Source organism: Bufo gargarizans, chromosome 2 (genome assembly GCF_014858855.1).
Source record: "Bufo gargarizans isolate SCDJY-AF-19 chromosome 2, ASM1485885v1, whole genome shotgun sequence".
Classification (NCBI taxonomy): Eukaryota; Metazoa; Chordata; class Amphibia; order Anura; family Bufonidae; genus Bufo; species Bufo gargarizans.
Genome location: NC_058081.1, coordinates 280,724,413 through 280,738,217, shown reverse-complemented (window position 1 = coordinate 280,738,217; position 13,805 = coordinate 280,724,413). Strand labels below are relative to the sequence as shown.

The 13,805-nt window shown below is 44.6% G+C and overlaps 1 protein-coding gene across 3 annotated transcripts in view; it reads left to right on the top strand.

Annotated features, from left to right (window-relative positions):
• The window catches only part of ZNF277 (zinc finger protein 277), an 81,314-nt gene that overhangs the window by 38,966 nt on the left and 28,543 nt on the right, over positions 1–13,805 (top strand). For all 3 annotated transcript variants that reach the window (XM_044280325.1, XM_044280327.1, XM_044280326.1), the window contains exon 4: positions 6,547–6,629. In XM_044280325.1, the coding sequence (XP_044136260.1) occupies positions 6,547–6,629 (83 nt within the window). The remainder of the gene's footprint in view (positions 1–6,546; positions 6,630–13,805) is intronic.

Sequence of the window (13,805 nt, the reverse complement as noted above, 5' to 3'; positions counted from 1 at the left end):
GTATGGGGGCAGCCACAAGGAGACGTTATACTGTATGGGGGCAGCCACAAGGAGACGTTATACTGTATGGGGGCGGCCACAAGGAGACGTTATACTGTATGGGGGCAGCCACAAGGATACGTTATACTGTATGGGGGCGGCCACAAGGATACGTTATACTGTATGGGGGCGGCCACAAGGATACGTTATACTGTATGGGGGCAGCCACAAGGAGACGTTATACTGTATGGGGGCAGCCACAAGGAGACGTTATACTGTATGGGGGCAGCCACAAGGAGACGTTATACTGTATGGGGGCAGCCACAAGGAGACGTTATACTGTATGGGGGGCAGCCACAAGGATACGTTATACTGTATGGGGCCAGCCACAAGGAGACGTTATACTGTATGGGGGCAGCCACAAGGAGACGTTATACTGTATGGGGGCAGCCACAAGGAGACGTTATACTGTATGGGGGCGGCCACAAGGAGACGTTATACTGTATGGGGGCAGCCACAAGGATACGTTATACTGTATGGGGGCGGCCACAAGGATACGTTATACTGTATGGGGGCGGCCACAAGGATACGTTATACTGTATGGGGGCAGCCACAAGGAGACGTTATACTGTATGGGGGCAGCCACAAGGAGACGTTACACTGTATGGGGCAGCTAGGCAGCCACAAGGAGACGTTAATTGTATTAATCATTGGTGGCAGTGGCCACAGGGTCGTCCCCCCATCATTGGTGGCAGTGGGCCCCCCTCCCTCCCCAGTATTAATCATTGGAGGCCACAGGGTCGTCCCCCCATCATTGGTGGCAGTGGGCCCCCCCCTCCTCCCTCCCCAATATTAATCTTTGGAGGCCACAGGGTCGTCCCCCCATCATTGGTGGCAGTGGGTAGTTCTGATCGGAGTCCCAGCAGTGTAATGCTGGGGCTCCGATCGGTTACCATGGCAGCCAGGAAGCTACTGAAGCCCTGGCTGCTATGGTATGTTAGTAAGCAGCATTATACTCACGTGCGCAGTGGCCGCCGGGCGCTCCTTCTTCTGTCTGTGCGGCGCATTGCTAATACTTATAGCATTAGCAATGCGCCGCACAGACCTATGAGAAAAAGGAGCGCCCGACGGCCACTGCGCACGTGAGTATAATGCCGCTCACTAACATACCATAGCAGCCAGGGCTTCAGTAGCTTCCTGGCTGCCATGGTAACCGATCGGAGCCCCAGCATTACACTGCTGGGGCTCCGATCGGAACTGCCCACTGCTGCCACCAATGCAGGGACTTAAGAACATTCCCGGCACCCGACCTCTGAGAGGACGCTGTGATCACCGCGCTGGGATTAATTGCGCGGATCACAGAGTCCTCTCAGAGGTCGGGTGCCGGGAATGCGAGTCACAGTATTCCTTCCCTCCCTCACGCCGGCCGAATGGATAAGAGCGCCGCAAGTACTCTGTAAATGTGCCGTACGGTACTTCACGCTGGGGCGGGCGGCCGCGGATTTAGAAGCGGTCTATGACGTCACGAAATACCGCGATATTTAGGAAACGGCGATATCGCCATATCGCCGTTTTTTTAATACCGCGGTATATCGTGATACCGGTATATCGCCCAACCCTAGTTGGTACAGTTGTAATGGACAAAAGTATTCAGATATTCACCTAGTTTAAAATGCTCCATTTTCCTCTCTAAGGCCACTTCCACATGTTCTGTATTTAGTCAGTATTTTTCATCAGTATTTGTAAGCCAAAACCGGGAGTGAGTCGAAAACATGGAAGAGGTACAGATCTTTCTAGTATAACTTTTCTCTATAGGTTCTGGTTTTCCCTTTTCCTCCGGTGGTTTGGTTGCATGACTGCCGGGCTCCTGTTCTAATGGCCTGGAGCGTTAAATCCCCTAGATGCCGCAGTCAATAGCACCATGGCATCTAAGTGGTTTAGAGAGGCTCCCTTTGTCAGGCTTTGGCACCAGGTCCCCAAGCCTGCCCTCAATGTATGCCCTATTAGGCTGTGTCTCTTTAGTGCAGCCTGATAGTGCCTTTCTGTATAGCACTGACAGTATAATACACTGTACTGCATAAGCAGCACAGTGTAATATAGAAATTATTAGAAGAACGCCTGTCAAAGTCCCCTTGTCGGGCTAAGTGTAAAATAAAGAATTAAGGTTTTATTTTAAACAAAATCTTCACGCAAAAAAAAAAAAAGAAAATACACCTTTTTCCATTGGAAAAATGTATTTTAATGGAAAAATGCTAAAAAAAAACACATCCACATATTTGGTATCACCGTGTCCATAATAACCCGCACTATATAATTATCACATAATTTATCCCACACATGTTTTTTTTTTTTTTTTGCTTTTTCACCACTAGGGTTGTCACTATACCCAGATTATGATTCTATTTCGTTACCATAAAAAAGTATTGTGATACTCTATACCATTTGATACCACGCAAAAAAAATAAAACGCCAAAAAAGACAAGTGCATTCCGCATTTTATGGAACGTCCGTGCCAAAATTGAACAGTCCTATCCTATTTTTTGGGGGGACAAGGTGACTAAAAAATTGCGAATCACACGGTTTTTATTTTTATTTTTTCTGTTACGGCGTTCATTGCATAGGAGATATTTTTTTTATATTTTAATAGTTTGGACTTTTCGGAGGTGGCAATATGTAATATGTTTATTTATTGCTTATATATTTTATATGTAAAATTGGGAAAGGGGGTGATTTAAACTTAATATTTATTTTTTTTTTCAACTTTTTTTTTTTTAACTTTTTATTTAATAATTATTAGCCTTAGGGGCTAGAACCTGGGATATTTTAATCCCTTTTCCTATTCACCCTAATATAGCTCTATTAGGGTGAATAGGATCTTACACTCTCCCTGCTGCCCAGTGCATAGTACACAGGGAGATTACCATGGCAGCCAGGGCTTGAGTAGCGCCCTGGCTGCCATGGTAACTGATTGAAACCCCAGGGCTACACTGCCACTGCACCACCAATCAGGAGATGGGAGGGGACTCTCTGGCCACTGCCACCAACGACTTTAATACTGGAGGGTTGGGGGCGCACTGCACCACCAATGACTTTAATACTGGGGTTGGGGGGGTGCACCACGCCACCAATGTTTTCAATACTGGGGTTGGGGGGGTGGAGGGCACACTGTGCCACTAATGTTTTTAATGTTTTAATAACTAACGTTTAATACAAACACAGGAGGTGTGTGCCGGCGGCAAAATCACATAGCTGGCACCCGACCTTTATGACTAGGTGTTGCGATCCGCGGAAGTTAACCCCTCAGGTGCGGGGCGGATCGTAGCGCAGCCTAGTATCGGTAAAAGGCAAATCCTGGTGTCGACTCGATACCGGTACAAAAGCATCGATTGGGTATTGATAATTCGATACCCGGTGCAATCCTATTCACCACCCAAAAATGTAAAAGCAGTTAAAAAATATGTTCCTCAAAAGGATCCCAATGAAAACTACAAGTCGTCCCACATAAGTCAAGCCCTCGCACAGCTCCGTAGCAAGAAAAATATAAAAGATACGGGTCTGGTGATGCAACAACATTTTTCTTTAAAAAAAAAATTGTTGCATTTGTGTAAAAGTTGTAAAACTTAAAAATAAATTATATATATATATATATATATATATATGGTATTGCTGTAATCATACTGACTCAGAGAGTAATTTTATGTTATTTATGCCGCGAAGGGAATGTCACAAAATTTACAATAAAAGAACTCTGTGGCAGTATTGCTCTTTTTTTTCCCATCTTACCCCCCAGAAAGAGTTAATAAAAGTTAACCATTAAGTTATATGTACCTTAAAATGGTGCCATTAAAAACTATAACTTGTCCCAAAAAACGATTTATCGCCGAAAAAAAGAAAATATATAGCTCTTGGAATGCTATGATCTAAAAATGAAATAAATTGCTTGTCCAATAAGGCTCCAAATGCATACAGGGAGAAGAGGTTAAATGATGACATAGTATCTGCCGATACTACACCTTGGGATAGGGTCTTTTGTAGTTTTATTACTATAACGAATCCTTTCCTGTCTAAATCACCTTTCCCCCCCACATGTAATGAGTGTCCCCTGGTCCTTTGTAAAGTCCTTGGAAAATAGAAACCAAGTGCGAGTTCTTTGTAGTGACCACGTGTATTTATACGTGTAGTGAAAATGAGATCGCCTCTAAGACGTCCAGCTATCTGAGGATTTCAGGCCTCTTTATAAACGACTATCTCTTCCCTTTACCAGCATTTCCCACTTTGGAACCCCCCCCAGCTCTCCTATATACTTGTTGCAATGTGAAACCCGAAACTGAATCCTGTATTGAAAATGTTGTCTTACAAGGGATTTTTAGAGGGTTAATATTATATTAGCTTGCATGTAAGTGATTTGTAATTTATGAACATTATGGGGAGATTTATCATCTCCCTGCACCAGAAAAGTAGCGCTAAAAAGTCGCAAAAAAAATAGTCGCAGATGGCTTTTTTTAGATTGCCTTTGTCACTTTTCCAAAGGGGTGTGGCAAGAGTGGGAAGGGGCGTGGTCAGTCACAGCGATAAATTTATCTTCATTTACGCCAGTTTTCTGGACGCAAATGAAGCCAGAAATCCATTTCTGTGTGGGTGCACAGAGGATGCACCTTATTTAGGTCCATCTCCGGTAGAGCAGGGGATATCTGCGTCGCTTTTGATAATTCTTTCCCTTGGAGCTGACTGTTAAGACAATCATTTTCCATGACGCTGTTTTTGCCTTCATCAGGTGATTACAGCTTTATGGATATGTCTGATGTAGAGGCGGGAGCTGTTTATGGCACACACGCCATACTTTGAGCTCCACAGAGCCTAAAAGAGTTACACATGGCTCTTCTTCGTTTTGAGAGATGACATAGCTACTAAAGAGCCAGACCTTGTAATTACTATGGGGCCTGTGGTGAAGGGGAAAGGAAGCTGTGGCTGAGGTTTAGTTTGTTGTGTGTAAAGTGCAGCAGGGGATCTAGAGATGTGTGAGGTACTGTAGATTTCTTTTATGCATAAGCATACTGAAAGATATGGTGCCTAAGGGGAGACTGGTGCGCCACTTGTGTTGGCTTTCTGTTAGCTGTTCAGTTTGCATTTTGAATAGTGATTTCAAGCAATCGTCTGAGGTAGTGTTCATCAAACTGTGAGCTGGCTTCACTTGTAAGGCACCCCTCATGTGAATGAGGTGCAGCCCGTTCTCCTCACATACGTAGCTTGCATTTCATACACAGTGAGGCAGTCTGCTGTAGAATCCCCCTCCAACCTTCTCTCTCTCTCCTCTCTGTTACGGAAGACAATCCCTTTGATGGCTGAGCATTTACAGAGAAACATGCAGGTAAGTGGAAGGTCGCTGGGCTGGTGGAAGGTGGCGAAGATATAAGTGGATGGTCGCTAGGCTGGTGGAAAGTGGTGAAGATGTAAGTGGAAGGTCGCTGGGCGGGTGGAAGGTGGCGAAGATGTAAGTGGACGGTCGCTGGGCTGGTGGAAGGTGACGAAGATGTAAGTGGACGGTCGCTGGGCTGGTGGAAGGTGACGAAGATGCCACTTCCTCTTTTAAAGGGAACCTGTCACCGGGATTTGGGGTATAGAGCTGAGGACATAGGTTGCTAGATTGCCGCTAGAAAATCCGCAATACCCAGTCCCCATAGCTCTGTGTGCTTTTATTGTGTAAAAACAACTATTTGATACATATGAAAATTAACCTGAGATGAGTCAGGGACAGGACACATCTCAGGTTAATTTTCATATGTATCAAATCGTTTTTTTTACACAATAAAAGCACACAGAGCTATGGGGACTGGGTACTGCGGATGTGCTAGCGGCCATCTAGCAACCCATGTCCTCAGCTCTATACCCAAAATCCCGGTGACAGGTTCCCATTAAGATGCATTACAGAATTTTACCGTACTTCTTTACATTTAACATTGGTTAGTCTGAGTTACTAGAAAGCTCTTGACCATTCAGCCCTTCATCAGTGATGGTCAGTTCGCAGTGTTCGCCAGTGAACACATGCGGGCTACCATTTTTAGTAAGGTAGACTCACCCGTCCGGCGATGCACAGGTAAGCACTTGCCTGTCTCGGGAGCCGGTCTGAAATCAAACGCAGTCACCGGGAGCAGGCAGTTCCGAGAACAGCCCAGTGAAGGCCCCCGCCGACTGTTCTCGGACTGCCTGCTCCCTGTGACTGCGTTTGATTTCAGACCGGCTCCCGGCACAGGTAAGGGCTTACCTGTGCATCGCCGGACGGGTGAGTCTACCTTACTAAAGATGGCAGCCCGCATGTGTTTGCTGGCGAACACTGCGAACTGACCATCACTGCTCTTCATCTATCAACTCATCTATTTAAACTATGATGTTCAAGCACACTATTATCCATTAAAGTCGATGAGGGCACCCTCATCATTACTCCAGAGATCCTCAGAAATGTAAAGATCTGCAAGCTAAAAGACCATGGAGCACATTGTCCGTTCAGCTATCATTGTTGAGCTACATTAGTTTGGCTTTTAAACAATGGTTATATTTCTTCATTTGTAGACCAGCAAGAAAACTACTTCCTGTTGTGTGATGTTTTACCAGAAGACCGAATTCTAAGGGAAGAACTCCAGCAAGAAAGACTGGTAAATAATCTAGTAGGAGAGCTTTTACTAATGTACAGGGAATGATGGTACAAGCAGCCTGGTTTTCTTTTGCTCTCAATCTATGTTTTTAGTTGTATGTATATAGAGCACATTCGGAAAGCCTTCTGACCCTTTTGCTTTTTTTTTTACATTTTGTTATGTTGGACTCAAATAAAAAAGGTCACATTTTCTCCCATCATTCTGCACTCATTACCCCATAATGTCAAAGTGAAAACAGAGTGGATGAAATCTTTGCTAATTTATTGAAAAGGAAAAAAAAAAAATCTTGTATTGACATAAGTATTCAGACCCTTTACTCAGTACTTAGTTGAAGCATCTTTGGCAGTGATTATAGCCTCCAGTTTTCTTGGGTATGATGCTACAAGGTTTGCTCACGTGGATTTGGGGATTGTCTGCCATTCTTCTCTGCAAATCCTCACAAATTCTGCCAGGTTGAATGGGGACCATCGTGGATAGTCATTTTCAGTCTCTCCAGCCATCTGTTGGGTTCAAGTCAGGGCTCTGGCTGGCCTACTTTAGGACATTCAGAGAGTTCTCCCAAAGCCAATCATGTGCTGTCTTAGCTGTGTGTTTAGGGTCATTATTTTGTTTGAATGGAAACCTTCAGCCGAGTCAGAGGTTCAGAGCACACTGGATCAGGTTTTCATTAAGAATATCTTTCCCTTTGCTCCATTGAGCTTTCCTTCAACTTTGACCAGTCTCCCTATCACAACCACTGAAAAGCACCCCACAGCATAATTCTGCAGGTATTGTATTGGGCAGAGCCTAGTTTCCTCAAAAATATTCAGTCTTGGTTTCATCATACCAGAACTTTGTTTCTCATAGTCTGGGAGGCTTCTTTTTGGCCACTGTGCCATAAAGCCCAGATTGCTGGAGTGCTGCAGTGATGTTGACCTTCTGGAACTTTCTCCCATCTGCACACAGGATCTTTGGAGCTCAGCCAGAGTGACCATTGGGTTCATGGTCACCTCTCTTACCAAGGCCTTTTTCCGCGATTTATTTAAGGCTACTTTCACAGTAGCGGCACGGACCTCCGGCAGGCTGTTCCGTCAAGTGAACAGCTTGACGGATCTGTCCTGCCGCTAGTGACCGTGTGCCCCCGGACTGCCGTTTTGTCCCCATTGACTATAATGGGGGCGGTGTGGAGTTCCTAGTGTTAAAGTAGCCTAACTTGGTGGAGCTGCTAGCTCTAGGAAGAGTCCTGGTTGTTTCAAGCTACTTCCATTTAAGAATTATGGTGGCCACTGTGCTCTTGGGAACTTTCACTGCAGCATACATTTTTCTTACCCTTATCCAGATCTGTACCTCAACACAATCCTGTCTCTGAGCTCTACAGGCAATTCTTTCCTCCTCATGACTTGGTTTTTGCTGAAATATACGTTGTCAGCTCTGAGACCTTATACACACAAAGATGTGTGTCTTTCCAAATCATGTCCAGTGAACTAGATTTACCACAGGTGGTCTCCCATCAAGGTGTACAAACATCTCTGAGATGATCAAGAGAAATGGGAGGCCTCTAAGCTAAATTTCAAGTGTTATAGCAAAGGGTCTGAATACTTATGTCCATGCAAGATTTTAGTTTTTCCTTTTTAATAAATTTGAAAACTTCTAAAATAAAATTCTGTTTTCACTTTCTCAGACACTTTTTCACTATAGGGTAGTGAGTACAGAATTATGGGGTCTATGACATAACAAAAAGTAAAAGACTTTCTGAATGCATTGTAGCTGTTTTCCACTAAATTGGTCATACTTTCATAATATATCCATCTTAAAAGTTTAAGAATTTGGCATATGCCATCGCAAAATTTGAATGTTTCTGGAGCCTCCTTAAAGTGGTTGTACCATCTCAGACAGAGGGCATATCAACTATACTTAGCACGGAGCCGGCAAAGTCCCGGAGGCAGCACCGCGCATGTGCGGCCACCCTCCATTCATTTCCATAGGAGGGCTGAAAATAGTTTTCGGAAGTCCCATTCAAATGAATGAGAGGCGCAAGCGCAGCCACTGTTCCATTCACTTCTATGGCGCTGACGGATATAGCCAGCACTCGTCTATTTTCGGCGCTCCCATAGAAATGAATGGAGGGCGGCCGCGCATGCACGCTAAAAAATAAAAAAGCATTCTTTAACTACTAACAAATAGTGTGTTTTAGCGTGTGTGTAATGTTGAGCGAACTTGTGTTTTCAAGTTCGGCCTACAAGGTTCAGGTTATCTAAGAATTATTCATGGATTCCGCTACTATGGACCATAAGAACGGAATTCTTAGATAACCCGAACCTTGTACGCCAAACTTGAAAACACAAGTTCGCTCATCCCTACATTTTATTTGGTATTTGTTTTTTTTGCAAACCGTGTGTGACGAATACCATACCCCGACTGACGTCGGACGTCCACTACGTAGAGCCAGCGAGATACGGTATGGTCACCGGTTACCAAGGCGTGACGTTACGCCCTCCTGGAGGAGTGGGTAAAGTCAGTCTTGGTATAGTTTTCACAGACTCCTCCTGTCCACACGGGCACAGAGAGGCAACAAGCTGAGAGAGCCTTTTCACTGCCCCAGTGAAACAGAGCGTTCTCCGCCCGCGAAGACTGGCCACCAGTTTCTTGTTTGATATAAGCCCGGTCCGCTAGCGGGATTATATAGGGTAAGAAACCAACCCGCGGTAGCGTGTAACTAGGCTGAAACATGGACGTGGGGATTCGTGATCGAGATATAGGAGTCCTTTGGGTTGTGATGAGTTCCTAGCTGTGGTCACATGGTAAGCAGTGATGTCAGCTGGTTGCAGGTCCCTCTAAACACATGGCACGATGTGACCTCCCTTGAGAGAAAGACGCCACCCGCTGGCTTGCATGGGCTTTTTGACCTGTAGCCGGCCACTCCCCTCCCCGCCTCTGGGAAGGGTCCACTCCTCCTCTTCTGGGGCTGGCAGCCAAGGACCCACAAAACCCATTAGGGCCCATAGCTCCAGAACAGAATGTCGCAGGGAGGTGGTTCTGGGACCAATGGATCCGCCTGGGTTCCAGCTACTAGTAGAGTCCAAGCATGCTACTGTTAGTTGGTTTCTATGGGGCGATATGTATATCTCCCCTCTGTGGCCTCCCACCACCAAACTACGACCACAGGCCTGTTCATCGTGGCCACAGGGACACTAATATGTATATAATTCCTTATGAACCGCCGGTTCCATGATGTCTGATAATGTTAATTGAACTGGGGAATGGCCTAGACCAGTAATGGCTAACCTTGGCACTCCAGCTGTGGTAAAACTACAACTCCCAAGATGCCCCCCTTGCTTGGCTGCTCTCATAACTCTGTAGAAATAAATGTAGCATGCTGGGAGTCGTAGTTTCACCACAGCTGGAGTGCCAAGGTTAGCCATCACTGGCCTAGACCCACTGCAGGGAAGTTTTTCCTGTTCCATTAGCTGGGTTCCTGGCTGGCTGAATGGAGGTGAGAAATGTAAACAAAGGTGGGCTGCTAGAGGCTCTCTGCCATCTGGCTGGCTTTGAAGCCCCCCTGTGGAGCTCACTACCTCTGCTGACTATCAGCAGATGGTTGGTGTGGGAACATGGCTGACAGTAAATATTAATCCATATTCCTCACACCGTGCATATTTCAGATAGAAAACAGTTTAAGATTTTTTGTCTATTATTCTTTTTTATTTCAGCAGTAATAACTTTAAAGTTGAAAATTAATGTATAAAAAAATAATAATATCGTCCATCTTTAGCATTCAGGACAGAGAGATAAAACTCATATATTGTCATGCCCTGCTCAGGCTATGTCCGGAGGTCTGCCAGGTTAGCAGCAAGTGTGTAGCCTTTTTGTTTTTGTTTTGGAATTGAGCTATATCCGCCTCCCTTCAGGTTCACTGGGTGGGGTCGTTGGTTTGAGTTTAAATTACGCCCACTCCCAGTGTCCTGTGCGGGTTATAGCTTCTGTCTGGCTCAGAGGAAGGAACGATGGATGGATTTTCTGTTCCTGCTCAGTAAAGATAAGTTGGTTTTGTTTTCTTGTGGTTGTCTAGGCTGTTAGAGAGACGCCTGCCCCTTCCAGGTCCTGAGGGAGCAGGCTGCCTCTTTCCCTCTTTTACTATTTTAGGGATTCTAGGGAATCTTCAGCCTAGGCACGAGGACACATTTTTCCCACCTTCAGGGTCTGAACGTGGGCATAGAAGTCTAGGGAGAGCTGGTAGGGATTTGTCAGGAGGTGACCTCTATCCCCAGCTTCTTGCCTAGACACTTGTTTGTTTATATCCTGTGTATCTTGTATCCTGTCTGCTGTGACACATATCCATTGCCAGTTTACTGCTTTAAGGGAAAGATGTTATCTGCTAGTATAATATTACATTAGTAGAATTTAGGATGACAGTATGACAAGCCCTTTAAGAGCCAGGATTAAAAGTAGAATAAATGGGGTGACTTCAAAAGTTTTATCTAGAAGGTGTCCTCATTTATCTTCTGATGAAATTATAAAGAATACTACATGAACTTTAAAGCATAATTTAGATACTGTATACCTTTTCAGGGGCGGACTGGGAACTTAAAGTGGCCCTGGAAAAAATACCAAAAATGGCCCTGTTTTTGAGTCGGGTCCAAACTGATGGAAGGCAGGGCCAGAAATACCATATTATGGCACATTATACCACCCCAAAAGAGCCAAATACCACAGTCCATCACAAAATACTGCCAGCAGCACAAAATACATCCCCAAAAACTTCCACTGGCCGGCTGTGAGGAGGGCTCAGCATGGCGCCCTGGGCATGGTTCCACCAGGAAATTTACCTGTAAGGTCTATGGCAAATCTGCCCCTGTACCTTGTAGAATTACGTTTTACAATGTGATTATTACTTACTCCTAATATTTAGTTGGTTATAGCACTTTAGGCTGTTTTTAATGGATAGTCAGACAGAGCTACCTCATTACTTCTGAAGTACGTGTAGCTTAAATATACGCAAGTTTCTCTTAAATAAGTGGGTGCATCGCTGCTATGTAATTCCAGGAAATGCTTCATAGGTTTCTGAGTCCACATCCTGCTGATATTTTTAACTATAGTAGCCTGCACAGTGTCGTCAGCAGTAAAACCTTCAGTCCTCGCTGTATTTGCATCTCATACCTTGGCTTCAGATCCTGATTTCAACAACCAGTCTCTTTTCCAGATATACTGTATGTATGCTACCTCTTCATTAAAATGCCGCTGTTTCCAGTGTCAGGATAGTGGATGCGGTCTCGTCTATGATGGCCTCAATTTTTGTGCAGTCAGCAAGAACATTTAACTGCTGGGAGGAAAAGTGATATGCTAAAGCAATCTATATTTTTCTGAAATGTGTTTTTACTGAAATGCAATAAATAGCTACAAATTGTGGGTTACAAGTGGGGGTCTGTTTTCTTCAGGGAATATTATTACCATAGAAGAGAGGGAGATAATACCAGACTCTACCTTGTGCCCTACATGGGGATGTGCAGCAACATTTTTGCAGACCACCACCTGTGAGTGGTAACACATTCATCCCATTGTTAAAAAGAACAACTCCAGATAAGAGACTATATGCCAACTCCAAGACATTCCACGCTCTCCCTACATCATTCCAGCAGATGATTAATACCAGCCAGAGTCCTCTTCTGAAGTAGTAGATGCGGACATGGGGAAATTCCCAGTTAAAAATTTCCCCCATAGCACCAGCTACAGTAGTAACATAGACTTGGAAATCCTCACAACACACACAATGCAAGTACAGCAACCAATCGTTCCCGCCCTCTAGAGGACCAGAAGGGAGACTGCGACACAGAACAGATACAACACATCCCCACAATGTATCATGGTTTCCTCCTCTCTGTCCCAGAGACAACCGAGGGCAATCCAATTATCTCTCAGGACAAAGGGGAGATCGCCAATACACACGTGGAGACAACAGGACAGACATCACCATTTAAACACACAATGGGACAATGGCACAATGGGACAATAGAACCACACCCAGCATATTCCTCCCAAGCTGACAAGTTACACTTATTATAAATTGTTACAACTTTGTGAGGTTACATTGTCCATACATATAACTTACATCAATTTAAACAGTATAACTTGGGGGACAAACCTATCCAAAATTCACTTGAATAGGTTCAGGGGTTCAAAAGTTAGCATGGGCCATAATCCTGAGGCAAGAGGCCTTCAAACAGCCCCCTCCAAAACACCGTGGCGAGGTTGGTTTTGCCACAGCAACCTAGCTAATAAATCAACAATTTATAAAAATAAGACAATGCGGTAGTATGTCTCTTCTGAGGACAGAGTTCTTAGCATAGACCAGATAATCAAGTAACAAGGGCAAAACTGAATTAAATAGTTAGTTTTATTATAAAAACTACACACAGAAATATACATTAAAACTAACAGATAAATATACCTGCCAGTCGAACAGATTGGTTGGATAGAAATAGGTAAGAGGTTGAAGGGAATAGAATGTCTGTAAGTTCAGAATTACCGTGGTAGAGTCCAGTAAAAGATAGGCTTTGCAAGGAATAATCCAAGAGGGCGGGGTGCCCATGTCCTGCGGGCGGTCGTGATGTTATTCGACTTCAGATGGTAGATGAAGGACCAGGACGTGTGTTTTACCCACTCTAGAGCTGGGAGTGGCTATGACACGCACAAGTCCAGCCTTGGGTAATTGGAACAGGGGGCAGTTCTTGCCTCAGAGAGAGAAAATACGGCAGAATCCTTGCTTTGCCAGTTTCTCCGTACCCGTAGGTCAAATTAAGAAATAGAATTAATATTTATAATCAGTAGAACTTTACGAATCCTCTGATACCAAATATGACTGGAAGACAATACAGTGTGCCTGAGAACCTTTATATCTCAAAGCGGGAATCTCCGATTTGCTTGCGGAATTCCTGGAAGGTGTGTTAGAATAACCCCAACCCTTTCTGAAGAGATTGTTCATTCTGTATTTTCCTAACCCATGAAATATAAAGAAAATATGCAATCTATGGATTGGAGGTGACTTTAAGGTCATCTCCCTTCTTGTACCAACTAGCTGCGTGATAAGGATCTGTCATTCTCTCTTGAAGTTTCTGACCAGGTTTAAGGGTGTTAAGACCCCTGCTGTGCTGGGGCCGCTCAGACTAGAGAGAGGGCACTTTTATGGGGTTTTGTCAAGGT